At 38.1% G+C, this 23,297-nt stretch overlaps 1 protein-coding gene across 1 annotated transcript in view; it reads left to right on the top strand.

The window, feature by feature from the left end:
- Nucleotides 1–23,297, top strand: part of ADAMTSL1 (ADAMTS like 1) — a 392,889-nt gene that overhangs the window by 291,171 nt on the left and 78,421 nt on the right. Inside the window, exons 11-14 of the mRNA XM_058823311.1 lie at nucleotides 8,421–8,471; nucleotides 11,000–11,204; nucleotides 12,466–12,613; nucleotides 15,453–15,537. Of these exons, the coding sequence (XP_058679294.1) occupies nucleotides 8,421–8,471; nucleotides 11,000–11,204; nucleotides 12,466–12,613; nucleotides 15,453–15,537 (489 nt within the window). The remainder of the gene's footprint in view (nucleotides 1–8,420; nucleotides 8,472–10,999; nucleotides 11,205–12,465; nucleotides 12,614–15,452; nucleotides 15,538–23,297) is intronic.

Below are 23,297 nucleotides of genomic sequence, written 5' to 3'. Positions count from 1 at the left end.
ATGATTCTTGAACATCCCCAGTGAGAGAGACTTCACAACCTCTCTGGGCAATCTGTGCCAGTTCACGGGCACTGCACAGTAAAGATATTCTTCCTGATATTAGGGTGGAACTTGCTGTGCATTCTTCCTCAGAAGATTAACAATAAAAATAGTATGATCAGATAGTCAGATTTCTCATGTATAAGAAAAGAAAGAAAACCACAAAAAAGACCAATCATTTGTTGCACTGATTGCTCTGAACTTCAGTGGGAGTCCATCTGCAGCCACTCAATAAGCAGCAAGCATTTATTTGTGCAGTCTAAATCTTTTGGTTGTCTTGTGTGGCTTTGCCAAAAGGTGGTTAAGCATTACCCAGCAGACAGGACAAGGATGCCCTAAAGCCATATTATCACCAGCTCCTTTCCCTCTAGGCTTGTTTCTTACCAACTCTGATATTGTGAGTTCAAGCAAGTGTCACTGAAAAAGTTGCTGTGTCACTTCAGATTTCTGGAGGTTGTCAAAGAGAAAAGATGTCCTGATGAGTGAAAGGACACTTAAGAAAATTGTGGCGCTATGTATCCACCTGACTGAGGGTGGTTGCTGCACAAACCAGCTTTAGGGTAGCTAGGCATTATCATAGCAGACCAAATCACTCTAAGGCAAAGATAAGTTTTACTTCTTATAGGAAGTTTTCACTGAAGTTCATTGACTTTTTTGGAGTTAACACTCAGATTTCTTTGTCATAGAAGACCTTTACCTGCAGTGTATTGCACTTTCCTCCTTTAAGCACTTTTGCTAGAGGCAGATGTCCGTACAGGCCAGGTATGATCAAGTAGAAGGCCAAAACATGAATGTTACAGGAAAAGAATTGTTGAAAAATATGAATCAATATGGAACCTGTCTTCTAGAGTCACTTATCACAGTCTCAGTGAAGGTAATTTTATGTAGTTGCTTTATTTTTTGGGTTTTTTTTAATTCTTAGATGCTATTTTTTTAAACCTACTCTTCCAATTCAAATATGTAATTTGCCTCTGGAATTTTTGTGGTGGATATTTTCCATACTTTCTCAATGATTTTAAATAACATATTCTCAAATGGTGATGCAGATGACTACATGGTATGTGAGAGGAAAGAGGAAAAAAATAACAGCTGGGCAGATGTCAGGAAGTAATTTTGTTTTATATAAGACATAACAAGAAAAAGTTGTTGATATAAAGACCCTAAGGGGAGGGAGAGTCATTTAGAAATACAGCTATGCCATCCCAGAGGACCCGGCTTTTTGGAAACATCTTCACAGTCTTCCAAATTTCAAATTGCCATTTTCAAAAGTGCCTTTGTAAAGAATTCAAGAACCAACAACCCAGATGAAAAAAAAAAAAAACCCCAAAAAAAAAAAAAAAAAAACAAAAAAACAGAGGAAATCCATGGAAACTTCTGGATTCCTGATGGTTTCTCACAGTAGGGAAGAGGGTAGGTGAAGCAGAGACAGGGTCATAAGTGTGGACAAGGGGGCTCTGCAGTGTCTGTGCTGTGTGGGGGCTGCTCTGCTCCACCAGTATAAAACCAAGAAGTTAATTTTTCCTGGCAAACCCAGTTCCATTGAGGCATAGCTGATTAGTGGTTGCTGACTGTTCCTATGGTGTGTTAATGAATGCCACAGAAAATAATCATTGAAGACCATAGTGGTGCTGGATAAAGGAACTGAGAGTGATTGCTCTAAACACTAAACACTAAAATTTTCAGCAAAGGGTAAGAAAAGTTTAAATTAATACCACAAGTATTGTGTGAGCCTGTTGCCTCTTTGGGTTTAGTGCATAGAAATGTTTACTTTATTGTGCTTATTATGGCAATAAGCAGTATTGCTGGCATCATGAATAGCAAAAAAGCTTAGTCTCAATGAACATGGGAAAATATGTGGATGGTTATTTATCAAACACATATAACTTATACATGCTCATTTTCCAGGTTATGTAGAGGCAGCCACATATACTGTTCATCCAAGTCAGAGCAGTGATTCATGCCACAGAACACATGATACACGATGACATTTAGTGCCTTTTAATCCCTACATAGCATTGCTCCATTCAGCCTCTCTTACCAAATCTGTTTTGCATCCTTAATAACCAACAAAGTAAAAAGGAAAGGCCTGTTTGTTTACAGTCCATTATGATTTTACAGCAGTCTGCCTTTGACTGGCAAAAATAAGTCTATATGCATATTACCTACTGACGTAAACAGCAGCCAATTCAATCTAGTCCACTCCCCTTCCATGGGGCAAAATCCAGTATTAGTGCTTCACCCATTTAATTTTGGCTTTCATCTTTATCCTCCTTTCTGGTATATTTTAGAAAAAAATGAATGGATTTTTTTTTCTTGCTTAGAGAAAAGGTTTCTTCAGATTTGACTTAACTGGGTGTGCTAAACACTTAGGATAATTCTAAGGTGCTATAAGCAGAAGATAAATTTGTTTCATAATTCCAAGACAGGCTTCCCCCCAAAAAGCAATTTAGACAAATGTGAAAAAGACTGCTGCCCCACTCATCATTCACTCATTCACCAGGATACTCTCAGTATTATTTCTAGATTTGGTCTTCAGCTTTTAGGGAGCATTCCCAGCCATGCCATTCTACATTTTTACCAATCTCCCATATTTTTTGCCTATCCCTGCTCCATGTTAATGTGGGAGTTTCTGAGTCACAAAAGGTCTATTTGTATTTTTACTAGGAGATTTCAATGTCATATGAAGATTTCTAATGGCAACTTCAGCAAAGATTCTAAATTCATAAAGCAACTGTCTGAAAAATTTTGTATTAGCAAGCCTCTAGTATAAAGTGTTCTTTTTAACACTTGAGTTCCTGGAGTTTGCCTAGAGTTCAATCTGTAAGCCTGCCACTAGACATATTGTTTATACCTGTGGAATAGTTTGGGGGGGGGAGAAAATCTCTCATTTCAGCAAGGTTTTTAGTGTCTAGAGACCTGAAGAACTCTTAGATATACCCTATTTATGGAGTCCTCCAGCGAAATTGCAAACTCCTCTTCCTGCTTGTCAAAGTTTTTCTTTTAGCATTCTCATTTAAATATTGATACCGTGGTGGCAGAGGTAGGCATTACAAAAAAGAAATTTAAAATTCAATTTAAATTTTAACAAAATTGTAGTTTTCAGTTGTTCATTTTCAGCTAACTTAACAAGCACACTGAAGTACAAGTAAATGCATACAAAAGACACCAGGATGTTATGGCTATTCAGAATGATTGTAAGCTGTGAGAAGTTCATAATATGCTTGGCAATGTGAAAGTGGAGTTGTAGATGGAAAAGGAGCTGGTACCAATGGCAGTGTTCTGGTAGTAATAATTTGGGTTACCCAAGCTCAAGAGCAGCAGATACCTAAAGAGATACAGTTCTTCTCAAAACAAGTAGTTGAAACCTTGAAATTTTGGACAGGGCAGAAGTAATCTAAATTAATCTAGAAAATTTAGATTAGGTAGAGGGGGTGGGCCAGGAAGCATTTTTCAAGCACTTAAAAATGTGAATAGCAGAGCAAATTCAGCTCTGAGGGGACAATATGTCTTAATGAAACATGGAAAGAAAGGCAGAAAGGAGTTCCACAATTCTTCCAATAACAAGCTGTATGGTGGGAAAACATATCATGTCCTGTTATGAGCATCAGATACAGATATCTGTCTACCCAAGATGAAGTTGCAGGAAAATTAGTCTAGTTTAAGTCCTAGAAGATGCCAAAACTGCAGCAAGTCATTTACAAAGATTTTCACTGGACATTCAGTTGTTAAAATTTAGTACTGTTAACTACTTATCAGCTCATTCCCTCTTTGTATCAAACACTGCTCATCCAAACCACAACAAAATATTGAACTGAATAAAAAAATAGGAGATGTTTAGAAGCCTTACAGTCATGCTACTGAAAGGAATTACTTTTTCTGCTTTTGACTGGAAACATCTCTTCAGAACACTGTGAAGAGATTGGGGTTTAGCAGTCTATGGCAATGACAAACAAAATGTTGTTTAGAATTTAAAATCTGCACCATAAACAAGACATTTTTTATAAAGGTACGATACTGTCATGCCAAACAGACATTCTGTTTAAAACAAGAGGTGTTTTGGATGCTGACACAGAAGAATGGCTTCCTAAATAGTGTTTTTCGTTCATAAGTGGGTTTTTTATGTATCCACTGATACACCACTTTTAACTGTTTAAGCAGCAGACATTGGCTTTTGCCAGTCTGTAAAGTACTAAGAGCATATAAAAGGACCAATACATATGATGTACATATGTACATGTAGTTCAGTTTCACACCGATAACATCCAGAAACCAGAAAAGTGACTCATACTGGTGGCATAACTGAGAAGTACTGTTTCACTGCCTGCAGAATAGGCACTGAAACCAGTGTTACCTGTACCCACGGTGTTACTGTCACCTGCCCCCGCTCTGAAGGGAAAAGGTGGTAGATCCCCAGAATAATACACGGGAGGCATTAACAGATACTGTCTGTTAGAGGGTCTCATTAACTGTTTCTCAACATGCAAAGTGTTCTTGAAGTGTTCTTATCAAGGAGATAATGTCGCAGTGTGACATCTTCAGAGATCATTGAAATGCAGTACCACGCACCACCTTAGTGTCAGGATTTGAAGTGTTAAAATGCAGTCTTTTGCACAAGATTGTTGTCTGTCCAGTGAAAATCATGGCTTTCACAGAGTTGCTGGCTTAGATGCTAAACTGTTGTCTCTGGTGGTGAGCACTTTCATATCTTCCAGCACAGCCAACCCAAGCTACTTTAACATTTCATTATTATTTGTTCGCTGCTAATAATGTCTTAAACATGTTCCATTGCTTGGATGGCACAGTCCCTGCCATGCAGATAATGTACTCTCAGGTCTAACAGATATCAGTGAAGGCTTAAATCTTCACATGCAAGTTTGATCAGGAAAGAGGTGTAATGGGTGCAGCCACCCAGGTTATTGCATGGGCTGCCCTGCAGCTGTCAGTAGGAGCCCCCAGCAAAACAGAGCCCTCAGCAGAAGTGGAGGCTATGAGCCAGAAGCACGTGAGCATCCTGCAGAGGCTGGGCAGCAGCACAGCAAGGTGCAGGACATCAGCACAGGAGTGGCAGGTTGTCCCCATGTGAGTCACACCACCCTGAGGCACCTTGGGAGCAGATGTCCTTTCTCTCTGCTGGCTCCTCTCAGTTTTAGCACCCCTGCCCCTGCTTGGCTCATCAGGTTGAGAGACTCATCAGCATGCAGGAGACAGAGCTGGGAAAGGCTGGCCTTGTCAGAAAGATGGAGTCATCAGGGAGGTAGAGGAGAAAGGCACTGGAGCTTAAAGCTTGTCATCTGTGCTAAATCCGGTTAAGCAGGAAAAGGAGCAACTGGGGAGGAGTTGACCAAACTTGTCTTCCAAGGAATGCAGCTGTGGAAACTCATCCCAGGGGAAGGCTGAATGTTTGCAGAGATGGCAAATCTGATTGCATCACTCTCACCTCTGGCATGTGCAGCTCCTATTCCAACCATGCCTTGGAAGGGCAATTGTGTTGAGACTGCCAGCCCTCAGGAGGAGAAAAACACAATGTGCAGAATATATGATAGGACTTGTTGGTCTGAAAGGCATGGTAGCTTGCAGACATATGAGACAGAGCAGCACTGCAAAGTAATTTGCTTTCTGCTCCTGCTCCTGCCAAATCTCTTGATGTTTTGTGAATGAGTCCTGTTAGCTACTCGCACATATTTCAGTGAAGGAATTATTATTTCCTCTGCTCGTTTAGCACACCATCCCCTTTGCATTATCTGGGTAATGTGCAGTAAATAGACCCCATAAAGTAGATCTCTTCCATGTTGTTTATAGGAGTACGATGGACTGATAGAGTCATGGAATTTAAACCACTTTGTCCCATCAAAAAGTAAGAATACACCAAAGTAATCTCTTAAGTTTGTTTTTTTTTAAGTGTTAATTTAGTCTTAGGGACTTTTTTATGGAGCACATACAAAAACCTCACACAAGACTAGCTAGAAAAGTGCAGATGGCATTAATGACATGATGGCCATCTGCTCTTCTGTTTTAAGTTTTAAGACAATTCTTTTTTAAAGTCATAAATTAAACCATTGTGTATTATCGTGGGGGTCTTTTTCCTTGCTAAGACTTTATGGCTGTGATTAATTTTCTTGTAGTTGCAGAATGAGAGCCTTTGCCAGCCTTTCACATATGGACAAAGACAGAACCAGTAAATCTGTGGAGCTCAATACTGTTTATAGAAATGTAATTTTTGCATGCAAAATATCTGAGGGTCAAACCTTTCCAATTACAATATTAACCTAGTGCTTTGTAAATGTTACTTAATATTCCTAACAGTTTTTGAATATGTTACAGTTATTTCTGTCTGAACAGTCTTGGAAGTAATGCATTCTAAAGCATGTAGGCTTGGATTACCCATAGACAATCATGTTTATTAGAAATAAAATAATTTTCACTGCAATGAATTAGAATTTTATTGAAATTTGCTTCTTTCTTAGGCAGTAGATGCTTTTATAATATAATTATTTTATTTTTTAACTCACTATGTTAACTTTTTTTCCCAACCACTTCTCAGCAAGCTGATGAGCTGGAAAGTGCAGACAGAGAGCTTCAGAGAGGAACTTCAACAGCAGTAGTTGAAGAGTCAGAAAAATAGCAAATTTCCAAGGCAGGGGCAAAAAAAACCTCACAAGAAGTTCTTTCCATCATAAAATACTAGTACACAATTCCTCCACATTCTACAGATGTCTACCCATCAGGCTAAGTCTGAAAAGACTTGTTTGTTGACCATACTCTAAATGATCCATTTGTCTTTTCCCAGTGCCAGAACAACCTCTCCTAGATTTTTAGATTTTTGTGAGGACAGGCAGCTCTTCGAAAATGCAAATATGCGCACTCATGCAGAGAGCTCCTGTGACTGCAGTGGCTGCTAATCTTAGAGGGACTGTCTAGTCCCTCTCACACACTTCCAGGGCTCCAGCTGCTTCCCGCGCTTTAGCTGGAAAATTCCAGCATGCTGACCTGGCGCTGACTCCTTGCTGTGGAAACACAGTGGGATCCATTCTTCTATCTTGGACAAGTTATGCATACAAAACCCCTGTTGACTCAAAGGAGAATAGACCCCTTTAGGCCTGGCCTGACAAGACTCCTTTCTCCTTTGAATGCTCACAGCATTTTTCAGTGAGCATGGAGGATGGAGAATACTTTCTCCCTTTCCCCTCCCTCACTCATGCCCCCTTGCAGAAATCCACAGCAGCATACCTACCACCTCTCATCTGTAAAAGGCTCCCAAAACCACCTCTGTTCTTGACATTCATTTTCTTTCATCTCTCTGTAACTTGGATGGAGACACACTTTTTATTTTATTGCAGTTAGTATTCACTTCTTGATTCTTCTGTCCACTTGCCCCATCCAAATACCCAAATGGCTTTGATGAAGGTGATAAATTAGGTCCTCCAAGATCATCTGGTTTATTTTAATAGATATGTCTGATAACCAGGAAACATGGTTAAAGTTACTCTGAGCCAAAATTATAAACAGTGCAGACAAAATATGATATTTCAGACCAGCAATTCAGTGAGATCCTGTAGTTGACAGTGAGAAAAGTGGCATCCATCTCACACATAACTGGCAAGATAATATTTCAGAAAACTCCTAATTTTGATGTATGCTATTGCCTTCTGTAACTTTTAGATTTTACATTGTGACACCACACCAATAACAGTTCAGCAAAACAATTCAACCAGTTTTGACAAACTAAAAAATTCTACCTGACATATTAATCTTTTCTCAGGCTTCTTCTTTCTTTCAGGGAAAAAAAAATACAGGTCTGTACTAGTTTAAGGTGAAGAGACAAGCATTGCAGATACAAATTCTTGCGCTGTGATTACCCAGATTTCTAATCCTGTACGCTGTATAAGCAGAGGTTTTATTCGATGGGCAGAAACAACCATAAAATAGTTATAAAAAGGAATTTATTTAGAGGTCTGCAGTATATAGAAGTTCCCCTATTGTCATCAGTGACTTTGGATCCAAGCTCCAAGAATATATCAAGTATAGAAACATTCTTTTTGATGCTAGATAATAAAAATGTAAGTTAAAATAATATTTGGGTCACTTGTAGCAATAGATTGCTTATTTGTCCAACAATAATCTATTTATAAGAAAAAAGTAGTAACCACTGATTTATTCTTTGAATTACTCAGAAAAAGTAGGATGGGAGTATATTTTTTTTTTTTTATGGGATAACATCTTAGGTAAAATATCTTGTTTTGTTGATTTATAATACTGTAATATAAAAATCTGTGTAATGTAATACAATATTGTAATACAAAAGTCGTATAATGTAATCATCTAGTGTTTATTTTATTATGTGTACCTTCTACTCAGAGGGTTGGCATTATTGTTCCTAACAGTGATGGATACAAGCAGATCATGCCCTATGACCTCTACCATCCCCTTCCTCGGTATGTAAAAAAGTCAACCAGATGCTAGGCTTAACAAATCTGTTTTCTTTTTCTTTTGTTCTTCTCTGTACTCCTGCTTTACTCTCAGGCTAAATTAACAGATCCTGCTTCTCTGGACTCTTACAGATTAATATAGAGATGTTCAAGTGCTAACCTGTTGTAATAAATTCTGTCAATGCAGAACTGAAATTAAAGCCTAACTGAAGGAGAAGTCCAGATTTATTAAGTGTGTGATCCCTTTCTTTCTCTCATTCCTCAACCTCACTTCCCCTTTTCTCTCACAAGTTTCCTATTCTTGCCCTTTACTCCTCTCTGAGCAAAACTACAATCTGTGGCTTTATTGTGAACCACAAGATTTTCCCCCCTCACCCCCATTTGGCTGCTTCTTGCATGCCTATAATTTGTGAGATTTTGAGTTTTGGCAATATTAGTGTTGTTTTCTGATCCTACAAGCCCATGCTAATGCCTTTCCCAGGGACATTCATTCACTGGCTTTTCTAAGAAGTAGGTGTTTAGGGCAGGAATAGGATCAAGACCTGATTTTTATCATTAATTGTCTCACAATTGTCTTTAATGCCTGACTCAAGATTCTCATGGAAATAATCAGATGAGTAACTATTTTTAAAGTAGTGAATAAGACTGTTGATTATAAAAATTTTTGATAGCTGAAGCCTGGACATGCAAAAGTATTGTGCTGTGTTTTCTTCTTCATTAATTTATTGTGTCTTGCGTTATGAAATCACAGAAAGAACCCTCTAGACAACTTGATAGTCTCACGCAGGTGAGGAAACAACCTCCATCCAATTGTATTGAGGCCTGATGCACAGAGGTTTCAGCATGAGTGTACAAATGCAGTGTGTTCATCCTCCACAGTCTCCAGCCAAAACATGGAGCAACCTCCAACTGAGAACAAAACTCTCTGCTATATTAAGCTCCGTGAATTTGCTAAGGTTGCCTGAAACACCTGGAAACTTGTCCCAAAGACTTCAGGAAACTTCCTGGTGTCATCTATTTTTAAGACTAGTAAGAGGTGGCTCACGTGGGTTGAGCCATCACATTTTGAGCCAAGCAAATTTTGAATTTCAGTTTGGGGCCTCTTGTTTGTGGTAGTAAGAAACATTAGCTGTATGTTGGGAAACTTGTTCAGAAGAACCACAGGAAACACATTTAAGTAGAAGTACCCCTAAAATTACATCTTTGTAAAATATGTGGCTTATGATCAGCACATGATGATGGCTGTGCATAGTGTAAAAATTGTTCCACCACTCCTAGTGGTAAGTCACAGAATTAATCATTGGCTTTACTACTCATAAACAATTTTTAATTTAAGCCATTTCACATTGAATTTTATGGTGCTACTGGACAGTAGCCTGGTCAGGGTATTGCTAGGTGCTGATAAGTAGATTGTGGGCTGACATGATGGAAAATTAGAGAGAAAGATAAGCATTTTTCATATTGCTCAACAATCTTGGGGATCCTGTATTTGTTACTTAACAAAAATATTTCCTTTGTTTTAAGTGAGACAATAAAAGTCCTCACCTTTCAGTTTTTTTACTTCTTGTCTGAAGGAGGAAACTGGTGAGGTGTTTTTCACAAAAACTGTTCTTTGAGATCAAAAACTGAAATCTTTTGACCAAAATTGTTGTTTCAAACAGTATTTGTAATGTCATTATGAAAAAGACATTTGCCTTATGGGCTACTGAATTATTTCATTAAATGTTTCCAGGTGGGCAGGACACACATACTTCTGTTCTTCAGTCATACACAGTAATGTACAGAAATAGCCACACTAGATCATGGGAATGGTCCCACATCCAGTCTGTGACAAAGGCTTGAATATAAGAGAGGCAATACCAGACTATTTTTTGTGGACAGACATGTATATATATGTGTATATATAAATATATGGATAACCAGGTCCGCCTGGTTTATCCATCAGAGGACACGTATCTCAGAAGTATGGTCATATTTTTCTTTTTGGTGATTTCCTCTCATCTTTCTTGCTTTTTTCTCTACTGAGTTGCTTCCTTGGAAGAAAACACTGCTCTTTCCCTTTATGTTCTGCAAAAGGGACATCAGCCTCACAGCATGCTGTTTCCTGTGATTTGTGACAAAGATTTCTCAGAATATGAGAAATTATGAAAATATGATAATCCCATCGATTAAAAAAAGGAAAAACAAACAACTAAGTAAAAAGTATTTAGATTTTCTGTGGCAGTAGTAATTGGATTAGTGGGAGAGAGGAGATTTCTATTATTAACTGTGGTGTAAAAGACACCAGCCATGAGCATGCTTTGCTACTGTGGACACCTGTGAAAACAGATGCATTATTAATTTTTACTGATGTTACCCCAGTAAAAAAGCTGAGCCAAGCTGAACCAAAAAAAAAAAAACCAAAACCCCACAACCAAACAAAAACCCCCATACAAACAAGCAGCCTTTCAGACAGCAGTTTATGCATTTTGGGGGTACAAGTCGGGGTGGGAACAAGGAGGGTAATGTTTCCTGATGCCTCTTTGTTTTCCCAGATGGGAAAGTACACCCTGGACTGCCTGTTCCTCATCCTGTGGAGGGGGCATTCAAAGCCGCAGTGTCTCCTGTGTGGAAGAAGACATTCAGGGGCACATCAGCCCCGTGGAAGAATGGAAATGCATGTATACTCCAAAGATGCCTGTTGTCCAGCCTTGCAATATATTTGACTGTCCAAAGTGGCTTGCTCAAGAGTGGTCCCCGGTAACCAATTCAGTTTTGTTGGTCTTGTGTTTAACACACTAGGGAAAATATCTTAAATTATACTTCAGTGAGTTTTTGGAAGTTAGAACGTTTACTGTTTTCTCTCATTACCAACACCTGTATTTTAAATTATGCTGTTTGCTAACTGCAAAGCAATCACTCAGGAAAAATATATTCAGATGAACATGAACAAGGAGAATGGTGGAAAAATAAATCAGCTCTGTAACATTATTTTGTGACCTTCTACTACTAATAGACTGAGAATATAAGTGAAATGCACAAAAAAAAACCCTATAACCATGTCATGGTTTTTCTGTATTACAGTATTTCAGTCATAAACTGAAATTCTAACTTGCTGACAAATTTCAAGAAGCACATAAATCTATATATGACTCTGCTCTTTGATACCTGATTTTGTCTATTCCTGACTTGCCTTTCCTTCTCTATAAAAGTAAATGTCTTGGAAATGTCCTTCCACAAAAGTAGTGAAATATTTTAACTTTGTACATAAAGACTTGGCTTGAATATATTTTCTCACCCCCTCCAGTTTCTCACCAAGTAAATTGTGCTTTAGAAGCTAGGCTAGCTTACCTACAGATGAGATGATTGCAAGGTGTTTGTTGATTTTCAGATGAAAGCTGCTGTCCAAGAGCAAAACAACATTGGTAACATCCATAGCACTTCCAACTGATGAGTACTCCTGATTGTCTCCTGTGGAACCAGTTTTGAAACAATCTGTGCAGGGGGTAAAAGTTGATGAACCAGAGCAAAAATAAATTTAAAAAAAAAAAAAAAAAGAAAGTGTCTGAGAGAAGAAAGCCTGATAGTTCCTATTCTGTTTGGTGCTTTTTTCCACAATAGCTGAGCGTAGTCCCTGTTGATGCATAAGCCCCAGTACTTTGTCCAAGCAAAACAGAGTGGCTCCAAATTAAACTGACAGGGTGTTACTGAGCATGTCCAATATGGGACAGATGGCTACAAGCCATGTAGGCAACATTGCAAAAGTGGCACTGCAAGAGAAATCCAGTGATAAAATGTCCAAATCCAGTAAATATTCTGAGCAAAAAGGCAAAAGTTTCTGTCAGTTTTATACCTTATCCATAATTACCACATATTATGAATATTTTATTTTCAAGTTTGGGTGTTTCTGCATCACGTTTGGCTCTCTTATGTTGCATATTCCCCTTATATTTATCATTGCTTTGTATGACTTTTTTTTTCTCCTTTTCATTTTCTCCTTTTATGTTTTTTTTCAATCTAGTGCACTGTGACCTGTGGACAAGGACTCAGATACCGTGTGGTCCTCTGCATTGACCACAGGGGGATGCATACAGGAGGCTGTAGTACTAAAACAAAGCCACACATAAAAGAAGAATGTGTCGTACCCACTCCTTGCTACAAGCCCAAAGGTAATGAGGCAGAATGTTTCTCATAAATTTTTCAGAGCTCTTTCATGTTCAGCCGTTTTGTTTCGCTGCTTGCATCACTGTTTCCACTTGCACCTGCGTTATGATTTTGCACCTGTCTGTTCCTGTCTGCCTGCCAGCAGCTTGGAGTGATTGCTGACTCTTTCATCTTACAAGCTTTGGGGTTTTCATAGTTAATTTGTGGTCCAGCAGACTAAGAAATAGAAATGTAAATTTAGCTGTATTTTCACTGTTTACATCCGAGCTAAATGCAGCAAGATGCAGAAGAGATCTTGGGCTGCAAACCATCCAAAACTGACTTCTGCTTAGAAGGATGCACAGCCAGCTAGGATCTATCTGTCATAAAATGTCTTCAAACGGGAGTCATCAGGGAGCAAAGTAAATTACTCCTTTCTGGAAGCCCACCCTTGCGAGAGCATGACATCTTTACCCTGCATAAGATCTTGTGCTGCCCTTTGCGGCACACACATGCATAATTTCTGAATTTCTGAATGTAGGGAGTTACTTCCTAAGTCTTCCATTATTTCTCATGGAATGAAAAGTCCTGTGCAAAGCTTGGCATAATTTGGTTTAGTTTTCCTCCTCATCTTTGTTCTGCAACACTCTCAGTTTTCCCTTCATAATGCAAGGTGTCGTGTTTGAATATCGGTGTATCTGAAGGCTGAGCAGTGGTTTCAGAAGAGTGTTGGACTAGATGGTGTTCAAAGGTGCCATCCAACCCAAATTACTCTTATTTTTAGGCTAGAAATTTTTCCTTTTTATTTCACACAACTAGAGTTAAAAATTTAGGGCAGAAGGGGTAATGAACCTCTCAGCTATTGCGTGTTTTAGTCCTAGACTGGTTTTTTTGACAGCTAGATTAACACAAAGCAGAATACAGTCTTACTAGCTGACAGAAGCAGCAAGGCAAAAAATGTGAAAGTCTTGCTTCTCTTAACACACTGAAAAAAAGAAATAGAAGGCAAAATTGCAAAAAAGAAATAGAAGGCAAATTGTTCATATACTTTATTTCATTTTAGTTTGTTCAAGCCCTAAGGCACTTTATATTGCACCAATAATGGGAAAAAGTAGGATATCACTAGATTGAGTAGTGACTTTCACTTTTTATAGAGAATGTATATTCATCTAATACAACTTTCTGTGTAATATAAGTGTTTTTACTGGAAGTGTTTTAAAAGAAAATATTTTACTTTAATCTCCAAAGGTAAAATTTTCTCCTTAGCTTATGTTAGAAGTGCTTTTTGTTCATTTTTCTGTCAAAGCATACTGTACAACATCAACATTTCTAATCCTCTAACAAATTTTGCAGTGTAGATGCTAATTAATTACACCTGTAAAAAAAGGAAGGTTATTTAAGAGGTCACAAAACAGGCTATGTTAGGCAAGAATTTTGCTTTTTACAAACACTTGCATCTAAGCAAAAAAATCACGTAAGTAATTTGTGATTTTTCCAAAACCCATAAAACAAATTGTAGAACATAGAATTATTTCCTACGCATTCTGGATGATTATTAAAATATAGATTAACCTAAGAGCTGTGATGGCATTCATCCTTAAATGGCACTAATGTGTTAGATGAAGAGTGTGGAAAGCTGTTTTTAAGATAGAGGAATAGTAATTCTATTATTATCCCTCTTTTCCTCAGTTAATAACTTGTTCTAAGGAAATTTGCATGACTAAAGTTGCAGTAGCTGTTCAGTCAAGTTGTAGGTGATTTTTCCTTTGTGATACAACTGAGAGATGGAAAATTTCATGTGCACGTGTGAAATGTTCTGCACAATAGAGCCACAGAAAATTCCCGACTATTCTGAACTACATTAACCTGCTCCTGTTGGCGAGTACAAGTCCATCCTTACACAAACCCAAAAGGCTGAGGTGATTTGTGAGTAGCAAATAGGTCTGGCTCTGGTTCTCCTCAGTAGTCTGAGTCTCACTGCACTTTGTATTGTTTTCCCCTGATCCTAGCCCAGAATGTTCTGTTGAAGTGCAGAGCGCCTTCTCAACCTTTAGTGCCAAATTTGCTCTTGCTTTATACCCGTGTAGAGCTAAAACAGCTCTGCTGCCTCCAGCTCAACTACTCTGCTCTGACCCTCCATTAAAGTGGAGTTTGGCTTGCAAAGCAGCGTGGCCCTGCATTCCCCAGAGCAGGGCAGCTCATTACCCTGTGCACACATCCTGGAGAGGGAGAAAAGCAGCTCCACTGTTTTCCATCAGGAATGACAGAAAAAGTATCAAGTTCAATTTTTTTAATCCACATAGCTGATGAACTGATAAACGGAGTTGAAAAGCGTAGCTTAGCCATTTAATTATAGTTTTCCTGTTTGTTGTATCACTCATCAAAGCAGGATTTTCTTTATTTTTGTAATCTCCCAAAACCAAGCTCAGCGTGTCTTCTGACATTCTGAAATTTAAACGTAGATACAGGCATGTTACACATTTTGCCATGTGTGATGCAGGCCTGTTACACTTGTAAGTTTCCCTCCAAAAAATAGTTTCCAAAGTGCCTGCTTTTACAGTCCCATTGTATAATCTGAAAGGTGGCAGTTTTAATTTGCCTGTCTGGCTTTAGGGCACTGTCCCTTCTACCTGCAACAGTGAAATACCTGGCCATACACCCTTGTAAACAATATATTCTAGGTGATGAAAGAGTATGTTTCTCTCCCCTGTGTTCTCATTTCTCTTTGTCTGCCTTCTGCTTGGCCCCTGTGTGTGTGAAGGCACCCATACATCACATTCACACTTGGTGAGCAAAGGGAGGGTGGCACACATAGCGGTGTTGCCACATGCTTCCTATTTTCACATGCTTGTTTTTGTTCCATAGAGAAACTTCCTGTGGAAGCAAAGTTGCCATGGTATAAGCAGGCTCAAGAGCTGGAGGAAGGAACAGCTGTATCTGAAGAACCCTCGTAAGTCTCAAAAATTTGCTTACAACAGGTTCTTGTTATGTGATCCTGAGAAGCTGTGGTTGCTCCCTCCCTGGAGGTGTTCGAGGCCAGGTTGGATGGGGCTCTGAGCAATCTGGTCTAGGTGTGAGTTGTCCCTGCCCAAACCATGGGGAGTGGGAACTAGAGAATCCCTAAGGTCCCTTCCAATCCAAAGTCCTCTGTAGTTCTGTGTTTCCACAAGGGAGCCTGGGACTGGCACAGAACTAGCACAATCTCCTGAATGTATTTGGCTTCTGCTAGAGTGTAAAGGATGAGCCCAACCTTGTGGAAATCCATGGTCTTAAGACTGTATCGTACTTAGGTGCAAAGAGACAGATTTCAAGAGGGTAAATGCAGATTTAATTTAATCAAATAAATGCATTTCATGTAAGATCATTACAAGAGTGTTATAATAAAAGTGCATCCACCTATGTATTTATATGCTCTCTATTACCACTATATCTTCACAGCTTGGCAGTTTTGTTTATTTTATTAATACTCCTGTGAAGCAAGAGGCAAAATGAAGCAACCAGTGATGATTCCCTCTTGCCTTTTTCCCCAAGGAAAAGCATAGTAACAGCAAAAAAAGTATAAATTTTACAAGAAAATAAACTTGAATCCTGTGATGCATACCACGTAAGCCTAGAGCAATGAGACTGGGTAATTATAAGTACTGTTATGTTTTAAGTACAAAAACTTAGATGTTTTTGTCTGAAACTGTGATAAATCCATGCTATAATTGCAACTTCCTTACACAGGGTCCATCAATATCCAGTTCCTTGTGTCTGAGCACATGGCATTTTTTATTACAACTGCAACTATGTATTAGATTAATAAAATGTAAAAATGCAAAGCATTTTTATGCAATATAATTGCAATTTTGGCATAATTAGTCTTAATTGAAGCAATTAGACACTGGAGCATTGCCAGCAAGCTGGAGACATATGTAATAAGTCCTCCAAAAAAAAAAATACTCACCTGCCATATGTATATATACGCATACATATAGACAAATATATGTATACAGAAGCATTTCTACGCACACATACACAGATATTTTTTACACAGACAAATGCATTTGTATGTCTTTATATATATTTGTCGCAGCTATCACATATGGTATAATGAGATCTTTAACTGCTTCCAGAGTTCCATAGACTTTATAGGTTGATTAATTTAGAGTCAAAGCCTATAAAATTTGATATTTGCGGATATACTAATCTTTTATTTGTAAAGTACATTTTCTTGTGATTTTTCTCATGGCTATACTAAATTACTTAGTTAAATGTGCATTTATCAATCTGTAAATAAACCTTGGGAATATACATAAAATAGGAACAATACTGATATGCTGCTATCAAATTACTCTGGTCATATTCAGAGTAATTTGTTACACTAAGAAATTTTTAGATCAGTTTTGTGAACAAGGTTGATTGCACTGTAGAAAAGGAGTATAGGTATATATATGTTTGTGTATGTGCATATACATATATGGATATATGTAGCTTTTAGAAATAACAAGAATGCATATGTAGAGAATAGGCATAACCTGTTGTTTATCATGTTGTGTATTTTAATAAAATATTGTGGAAAACCTTACAGCTATATTACTGTGATGCTGAAATACTCCTTGAGAGATCTAAAGGGAAAGGGATTTAAAAATTTCAGATTGTTTTCAGTGCAGTTATGACACCTCCATACTTCATGTCACTGCTGTGCTGCACTGGAGGCCGTTTTCTGCAAAGACTGCTGCATTTACTGCAAGGCTCCAGTCGTGCCAGTGGGATTAATAATACTAGTATTCCTATTCTGGACAGTGGGCCACAGTCCACATTAGATTCAGTCTGCCATGAAGTGACATTTCTTACATATGTTTTCTCCTGCAAGGCAGGCCTCTAGGAGTATTTCTAATCTTTATTTTAGGCTGATGAGAAACCCAGTTAATATAAGTTCAAGCACAGATTTTTATATCTGTTGACTAACAGGAAGAATAAAGGGCATGAAGTCAGGGTCTTCACACAAAATTTCCCAAAGCTCAGAGATGCCTTGATTTTCCTTTAGAATGATTTTTGGTGATAAGGCATGAGACAGGAAAACCAAATAAAAACTTAGAAAATGTGTGCTGGAAGAACCATCCATGCAATCCCCATTTGTAAACCGTAACATCCATCTGCATATTCTAAAACATCTAATCTCTTTCAGGAATCTTGAGCAGTGAACTTCCACCTAAAATTGGTTTTGGTGCCTCACTATTAACATTGTTTTTCATTAATGTCTGACTTTAAACAGTTACTCATTTTAGGTCCTCATTATTAGATTAAAAAGCTGTGTGCAGCAATATAAAAATGGAGACAAAACATTTATAACACACCAAAATACAAGGAACAATCAGCTTTCAGGCCAGCTTTCATTCAGCTGTGTAGGGATTTCAAACACACCAAGCGTGAGGTGTATTCCCTGATAATGCATCTTTTGGCTAGTGCTTCTGCAGCTGGGCAGAGACACAATGTAATATTCCATGGCCCACCACCCTTACAGATGTCAGGCTACCACCCACATATTTTGGCTGATGAATGATCATATTATGGCTGATTAAATGACTTTCCTATTCACTCTGTGTTGGAGCAGCAATTACCAATTTCATTGCCCCACTTGGACAGACATCAGCAAGGATTCATTCTTCTCCTTCGCTTCATCTGAGGCTCTTTCCAAGCTTTCTTATGCCACCAAGTTCCCGACTGCCCCCATTCTCCTCTACAGACAGGGCCATTCTTTGTAAGCAGTAGACCACTCTTCCCTGACCATTGTGACCCTTTCCCCTTTATCCTTCTTCAGGCAAAGAAAACAAAGGTCAGCTATAAGCAATTCTGTTGTCTTTCTCAAAGTTTATATTGAGAATCAGCATATTTCTTCTATGAATTGAGTTCTCACATTTGTGAATCTCTGTATTGCTGTCTTCTGATTTTTGTAACTTTCTATTCAGTTTTATTTTTTGAAATTTTATGAAATTGCATGCTATGATTTATAATGTTACAATATTTCTGACATACTGTCCTTCCACCTGTAATTTGTGATCATTCTCTGGCATGTGCTGCCAGAGCACCAGATGCCGCAATTTTATTCCATCTGCGTATAATGCCTTCCATAATTTATATCTTCAGGAATTTCTAATGCAAACAAGTCCTACAGTTTAATTTTGTCTGTATATGTCTATCTGTCAGTTGCCTTCCTCTCCTCTCAGTAATGTCTGAATTTATTGCTATTAACTGGTTCTGAAAGAGGTATAAAATTATCACAGAGAATTTTACTCCTCTGTCAAACTTGGTTGATATTCTTCAGGAAATTCAGTAGAAGTTTTCCACACGTGTCACTAAAATAAAAGACTGAGTAGAACTCCCCAGTTTAAGGAAAGGTTTTAAAGGAGCTCAATCCTTAAAAGATAGCAAAGTATCCACTTGGGTACTCAGTCTTCAAATGTAAATGCATCTTAAATATTTCTTTATTAGTTCTGCTGCTCAAAGAATTAATCACAACCAATTCAGCCTCTTCAAATCTAGAGGGAATAGGTATGTTTGGGTTGTCTGACCTACTGCTCACCTAAATGGGATCAATTAAAAATTAATTGCTCACAGAACTACTGTGAAACATTCTGTGTTGGTAACAAAGTATTGTAATCTTTCTCAGCACAAATATTTAAGGTGAGTAGGCCTTGCTGTCCTTTGTTGAGGTGCATGTTGTTCTCCTATTGCTGTCCATCCCTGAAGTAACCATTCACCAGGCATTAGAAATGTTATCTGAGGAAGGAGCCACTGTATCTTTCTGTCTGACCTCTTCGTCTAGAATTCATTACACCAGCACAGTGTGGCAGCCAGATTTGATTTAAAAAGTTGTGATTTAAAAACTATGTGATTTAAAAAGTATGGGGTTTTCTATGTATAGTGAGATTAGGTTTATGAGTAGTGGAGGGTTTCTTATAAGATTTCTAACTTTTGAAAAATGCTTTTGTATGTTAACACCATGTCCAGATTTTAACATACTGCTATAAACAACCCTCCTAGCCATAAAAAAAAGGCAGGGGCGAGAATGGCAGATTGATGGGGGAGTGGGCAAACAATAATATCTGGATGCCAGATGGCACCATCATAGTGATGGGGCCAGCTCAGTAAAAAACAAAGGGAAATTCCTGACATGCATTAGCAGGGGCAACAAAGCCCTCGGGGAATTGGATATGGACAGAGAGACCAGTGTGGCAGAGGCACCCAATGTCTCTTTCTTACTTTTCAGTAGGTATTTATGCTTCTAAAGACACATAAGCTATTTTAGTTTGATTTTCCTTATTGAACAATTTCGATCATGTTCTTTATACCTGGTTCACAGGTTTTACTTCACAGTAAGTAAGTTTAAAACTTTCCATTACTGCTGTACTGTAAAAAATTGAGCATGTTCTGATTGTTGGATTGCCAAAAGAAAAGATAGTGAGGGCATTTATCACTTTATCTACTGAGCCATTGCTTGTCCACTTTAGATTCACATAGTGAAAAGGAAGAGTCTTCATATATCTGATATATGTGGTTGGTCAAAGGGAAGGTTGTCAATGCACACATTAGCTAAGGATTGCTATCTACTAATTCAAGGACCCACTATGCACAGTCACAACTACTGAAGATTTATGTGTAACAGCAATACAGGACAGAAACAGTTGTTCCCTGTGGAAAAAGGCAGCGGTGAATGAAAAGCACCAACAGCATCAAATAAAGAAACAAACCTGAAGGAAAAGTCATATTCAAGCAACTTAAAAGAGACTGTAGAGGGACTGAATGGAATCACTCTGATTGGAACTGGACCTGTGCAGGCTGCCTCCAGTTTTAATATTCTGAAAGATGGAGCCTGATATTTTTTTGATAAGTGGTAATGACCACTGTTTCATGTCTCTGAATAATGACACCAGAGCTGTCCAGTGCTGTTATGTGAATATCCTGTGGTGTTACCCAGGCCTTAAAACCCATGAAAAGGTGGTGTTTCCTGAAGGAAGAGGAATGAATTGCATTTCGGCTCAACACAAGGAGTCTGGAAGTCTGTGCTCAGTTCTGGATTCATCACAGAAAATTCCCAAGAATTTTCAAGCAAGCCACGGAACTTTTCATTTCACCAGTAGTATCTGAGTTTAGAGACCTTAATAGATGGGTGTCTCTGCCTTAGAATACTCAGTCCCACTGCTATGTGCATGTCTCAAAACCTCAGACTTTACCTAAGCCATGGATTTAACTAATGGTGTTTTAAAACAAACAAACAAACAAAGAAAGCAAAAAGGGGAAAAGCAAACAGAAAAACCATTAAGCAATCAAAATTAAGGGCAATATGTAATTATGTAGCAGTGAAGAAAATTAGCTATTTTTCTCCATAGCTCAAAGCACACCAGTGTGTATACACTTGTTTTTCTTCATAACACATTGTAGGAAACCATGTCCTAGACAGAAGAGGCTGTTGCTACATGCATCAAGAATTTTGAAAATCTCTGAAACACTCAGCAGAACTCTCCATGGGTCTCACCCTGAACCCACTGTGACCTGCTCTGAGAGGTCTCCCACTGCTGAGCATTGACGTTGTCTTCTGAATTCTCTTCTGACTTCCTCCAGTTACGTATATGTTTCTGTATGGAGGGGAGTATAAATCAGTCCTTAGCTGAAGGAATGAGTTATTGCTTTGGCTTGTTTATTAGGGTTGTTGTTAGAGGGACGATTATTTCAGTGGAATTTAATTAAACAATATGGAATGACAAATGAAACACCTCAGTCATTTCCCATTCTCTAAAAAGTACTTCTCAGTATATCTATTCCACTACTTCCATTTTCTAGGTAACTCAGAGGTTAGCATACAGAAATGCCTAATGCTGAGCAGTGGAAGATGAGCTATATGCAGGACAAATAGCTTCAAATCCATGAACTGTCTCCTTCTTATTCATATACTTTTTGTGGTTTACGTTCACCATTTGGCAACATTTGTCATTAATGACAACACAAAGATCTTTGAAAGCCTTTATAATTTTCTGGTGTTAGGATGGTGGAAAAGTTAGAAACATTGTAGATTTATGTTATACATTCACTTTACATAAATGTTCCATTTGTAATGACCATTACTATATGGAGATTTCTTTGCAGGGTTTAATGAGTTTCCCCTCTTTTTTCTGCTTTTAACTCTTTTGATTCAGCTAATATTCTCTTTACCAGCTAACAGTTATATTAGAATTAAATCACATTTCCAATGTGAGAACTTAAAGTGTAGAAATTGAGCCTAGATAGCTTTAAAAAAAAAACAAATTCCTGCTGACTTGGGTGAAATAATATAATAGCTGGCATTTATAGATCAAGCGTCATTTTAAAAAGGATCCAGTCTTCTTTAGTAATGTTCTTACTTTTCTTTTGTGTCCTCTCCCTTTCTTCCCACGTTTGTATGTATGATACATGTCATGTGTAAATATTCCAAGTATTTTAAGTATCTCTGTTTTTCTAAATTAGTAATTTTAATACCTTCAAGAATATCCTCCCTTTTGGTTTGGAGTACAGAAGTTCTTCAACAAAGCAAAGTTACAGAACAATTTACAGTGTTCAAAACTATAAGAAAGACAGCTTCTGATGAAGACCTGGACTTTTTTTTCCCCCATAATCTGGTTAGTGTTTCTACCTCTCAGTTTACCAGGTTAAGAAGGTGTACATTTCAACTAGTCAAAATACCTAAGTGACAGTGGCTGATGCTTAACTGCTTAATCTCTGAAAGGAGATTTTCTGCATCAAAATGGAATTTCAGCAGCTGCAGTTATAGTGGCTTGCCTGTGTTGCTGAAGTGTAAAATCCTCTCAAAATTAAAGATACCACCTTGGAAACAAGACTGATATTTTAAGTTAAAATGTCTTATGAGTAGGAAAATGGAACCAGTTTGCATCATGAGTTTCCCAAAAGCTTTGCTCCTAAAAGATTTATCTCAGTCTTTGTAGCAGCATTAGAAATATTTTCAGATATTACAATAATATTTGCAATTCATTTCTTCCCTTTCTACTACTTTCCATGTATAGTTCTAGTAGCAGATGTCAGGTTTATAACAAGATTTTATAAAGAACCACAAAAAGTGGGTAAAGAGATGCACACTCCCTGCTCCAAAAGACTGTGATCTTCCGGTCAGGGATCCTGATATATACATCCTGGGAAAACTCTGGCTTCCCTTTTATGTTTTGGATTTTTTTAACTTCAGCATGAAGGGAAAGTCCTTTTGTCAGCGAGAGAAAGGCAGGGGATGAAAGGGAGAAGAGTGTAAAAATATTTTCAAATATGCTAATCCCAAAACTAAATATCCCTTTTCTTCCTATCAAAACTGTTAATGGGATTCCTGTGGTTCCCCCTCCAAGGTAAGAAATGAGTTTGCTAGAGCCCCAGACCATAGCAGAAACAGACAGGTATATTGCCTTTAGCCCTGGTCAAAGCTGTCCAACTCTGGTTTGGCCTGTCAAAATAAAGACCAAAGGAAGATGAATACTGTCAGTGACAGCCAGGTTTCCATGAAAAACACATCCCAAAAGCTGAGTTTGCAGAAGCAGACAGATTCCAAACACTTATTGTTAATGAGGGGGTGTTATCAACAGGGATTGTTCTTGTGAGGTTCAGCGAGGACCGGTGCCAGATCCAGCCATTCATTCATTTGTTCTAGTCCTTGAAGTATATCTACAACCCTTGCCTTAGAACTTGCCTGTG

This window comes from Ammospiza caudacuta, chromosome Z (assembly GCF_027887145.1).
Source record: "Ammospiza caudacuta isolate bAmmCau1 chromosome Z, bAmmCau1.pri, whole genome shotgun sequence".
Classification (NCBI taxonomy): Eukaryota; Metazoa; Chordata; class Aves; order Passeriformes; family Passerellidae; genus Ammospiza; species Ammospiza caudacuta.
The sequence above is the reverse complement of the archived record's forward strand: the minus strand, read 5'-3'. Positions and strand labels throughout refer to the sequence as shown.